The 3566-nt window shown below is 38.0% G+C and overlaps 1 protein-coding gene across 1 annotated transcript in view; it reads right to left on the bottom strand.

The window, feature by feature from the left end:
- Wdr35 (WD repeat domain 35) overlaps positions 1-3566 on the bottom strand; it is an 82320-nt gene that overhangs the window by 20381 nt on the left and 58373 nt on the right. The window contains 3 exon segments of the mRNA XM_023711117.1: positions 555-765; positions 1098-1207; positions 2961-3014. Coding sequence (XP_023566885.1) covers positions 555-765; positions 1098-1207; positions 2961-3014 — 375 coding nt within the window.

Here is a 3566-nt window from a genome sequence, read left to right as displayed (position 1 = left end):
AAATAGCAAAGGAAAACAAGACAATAAAAATTGACCTTATGAGAAAGGAACTTCCTGATACCTGAAGGAAAAGACTAATCTCAATTCATACTAGCATATTCTAAGGATGTCTGGATGAAGAACACGTATTAATAGGTCATACGGTCCATTTATGTGTAAGACAAACCAAGTACCACATAGAGTAGGCACAGGCAGAAGCAAGGGGAAGGACAAGGCAATTGCAAAACTACATTTTTGTTGTATTCCTTTAAGAAATTTTGGTAAATAAGATCACTGATTTTTTTTCTTGGAACTCTGAGGAGAAAAGGACTACATAATGGCCATGACTTCATGTCCCAAAGTGAGCAAATAAATGTCTGAAAAGTACCCTTAAGGGAAAAGAAAGAAGACTTAGAAGATGAACATTATTCCCACTTGAGACCAAATATTTTATAGCTCCACAGAATGCTTCCATTTCCTTGCACAAATTTATACAGCAGCCTCTCAAGGAAGCAAAGGAGTCTGCTACTTGGCTCATTATTTGTGAGTATTTAGCACTCATTTCCTGTTTTTACCTCAGGATCCAAGTTTCTGAAAACATACATCCTTGTCTTCTCCATCATGGCAAAGAGATCGGGGTTGTCCTTGGCCCACTTCATGTCCCAGACATCTTTCCGCTCCAGGTTTAACAGCTCGCCAGTTACCTGCTGTCCTGTACTGTCTGTTACCCGAGCATCTAAGTCAAAGAAAGTCAGAACTCCCGAGATGTCTATGATAGCAAGACGGCTGGAAACGACACAATCAGGGAAGGGAGAATTATGAAGTCACTATCAGTGTCATGAATATGATTATCTGTCACCATTCTTCAATACTGGTTTATTAGAAACTTGGAATATGGTAGAAACAACTTTAAATTTTTTAATAAATTTCACTGAAAATACAGCTTATTCTCCATTTTGCTTCCTTACAAGGAAAAGAGCTTTGATAAAATCTTACCAGGATTTCATAAGCCCGGTAAAGAGTTCGTAACAAACACATCTGTCTCCACAATTATTATAGAAATCCCTACCTCTCAATTAGTAATTCTAACACCCTAGGAGGCGAGCTTTCGGGCTTACCTAGAGTTGCAATTCAAGGATAACTGGTAGGCCCGACAATTAAGAGAGTACTTTTGGATCAACCCAACATTAGGAAGGCTGTATCTCTGAATGGTGCCAGACTCACGACCCTAGGAAAATTACATTTGATTACTAAAACATATTTCCCACAGTATCAAATAACAACTACAGGTCTCACAGTATATCCACATACTTGTTTTAAAAGTAATTCCTGTCCTATAAGTTTTCAACTCAGATAGTACATTATGTTAACTATGTTTATTTTCTAATTTAATTTAAACATTTTTAAAATTTTTGAAGTAACTATATTTTTCATGTAATAGTCCAGAAAAAAAAGACAGAATCCTAACTCTTTATTAATACACACATTCTTAAAAGGAATATATATATATATATATATATATATATATATATGGTTGTTTATAGTTGTCTAGTTTAATATTCAGGATATATTAAAAGCTAAAATACAATGCATTGGTTGAATTAAATTTCACATAAAAAAATTAATAGAAAACTATGGCATGAAACAGCTGTAACCTAGCTGTAACTACGTCTAGACATTTGTCCTGTAGTCTTCAATCTGACAGTAGTTTCTGGCCAGCAAAAAGATGATCTGAAAGCAGTGACACCTTAAGAATTAGGCTAAATACGTTTAAAAACTAAAACAATACACATTTCTTTGCAGCTTTAGGCAAGCACCAAGGCTGACGGGTCCGCAGCAAGTGCGGCAGACAGGCAAGAGCTGTGGTGTCGCAGCCCCTCTGTGCCTGGCAAGGGGTGCACCTCCAATCCTCTAAGGGGCCAGCAGTGCTCCTGCACCAGGGTTCTCAGGGAGACCTTTCAGAAAGGAGGACATGCTACAGAGTGCACTGCTCTGAAGAATTCTCATCCTATAAAATCAGCTAATAGCTAAAGAACACACCTAGAGGGCTGGGGAGATAGCTCAGTGGAATAAGTGCTTGCCTGGCAAGCGCAAGGTCCTGAGTTTGATCCATGGTACCACCAAAAAAAAATGGACACACCTAGAACTGGAAATATGTACTATTAATCCTCTGTTTATGTAATTCAAATGCAATGTCAACATTTCTGTATTAAGGTAAACATATATTTCTAAAATTAACATTTTCAAATTCCAGAGCTTAGGAAAAGACACTACACCATTGACTCTATTTGAAGAACTCAACAGAAATTTGCCAAGGTCCTCTCTATTTTACAGTTAGCAGACATATCACCTCTTCAATCAAAGTCAAGGAGCTGACCCAAAGCACTTTTTCATTATAAAATATCAGGAAAAAAATCATCCCAGGTCCTACTGCTACCACACAATCTACTACATATCCTTTAACCCATTAGAAGGTTGTTTCAACTTGGTGTTAAATGTTAAAGTGTTTACTTTATCATCTTCTCTGGTCACCATTCTACTGCTTCTATCAACAACTATTTTTGCAAATGATTAAGAATTTGTGAGGGCCAACAAGATAGCTCAGTTGATTAAGCACCTGCTTTGGCAAGCACAGAGACAAGGATTCAATCTCCGGTACGACACGTCCCACCAGCCCCACCCCAAGCACACTGAGCCAGTCATTGAGTCAAGGCATGGTGGTGTATGCTGCAATCCTAGTGCTGGGGAGGCTAAAAACAACAGGATCACTATGAGTCCGAGCTGCATAGTGAAACACTGTACCAAATACATAAAATATTAAAAAAGTAAGGCAAGCTTTAAATTTTTTCAATTTTTATGCTAGATTTAGTAAAACTTGGGATGGTTATAAAATAATATCCAAACTCAGAACTCACTGCTTTACCCTACAGTTTTATAATTTAAACAATTATTATTCAAAAAATAATTTTTTTACAACTTACCACAATCAATGTCTTATCAGATGCGGTTATTGCACAAATTGGATCTCTTGTGCCCTAAAATAAATGAGGAAGAAAAGTCAAGGATATATTTATTAAGAGAAACCTAATTACTGAACATTGACTACATGCAAGGCACAGGATGAATTATTAGAGATACTCAGAAGAAATATTTGCCCTGACGGATTACTCAGAAGTATACTAGGAAAGACATCTAATGATGAGAATATGATTTAAGAGAAGAAAGAGGTACAAACAGGATTTAGGAGAACAGAGCAGGAGGTACTAAACTGACACCAAGATAAACAGAACTCTGAGCTTAGTTCTGAGAGATGAAGCAGGGGCAGAAGGACCAGCATATGCTAAGAGCAAAATCCACACCACCCTCCATGCCAGCTCTGCACCTAGGTGCGGTGAGTGGGCCACCAACACCGGGCGTGGTAGCGCTCACCTGTAATCCCAGTGCCGGGAAGGCTGAAAACAGGAGGATCACTAAGAGTCTGAGCTGCGTAGTGAGACCCTTTACCAAATGCATAAATTAAAATAAAAGAAGAAAACTTGTACTGTAACGTCAAGTACCTCGGTAGTGTCCCAGATTTTCTGATCAAG

The sequence above is a fragment of the Octodon degus genome, unplaced genomic scaffold (assembly GCF_000260255.1).
Source record: "Octodon degus isolate 3935 unplaced genomic scaffold, OctDeg1.0 scaffold00019, whole genome shotgun sequence".
NCBI classification, from domain to species: Eukaryota; Metazoa; Chordata; class Mammalia; order Rodentia; family Octodontidae; genus Octodon; species Octodon degus.
Note: the sequence above shows the minus strand (reverse complement) of the source record. Positions and strands in the feature narration are given on the sequence as shown.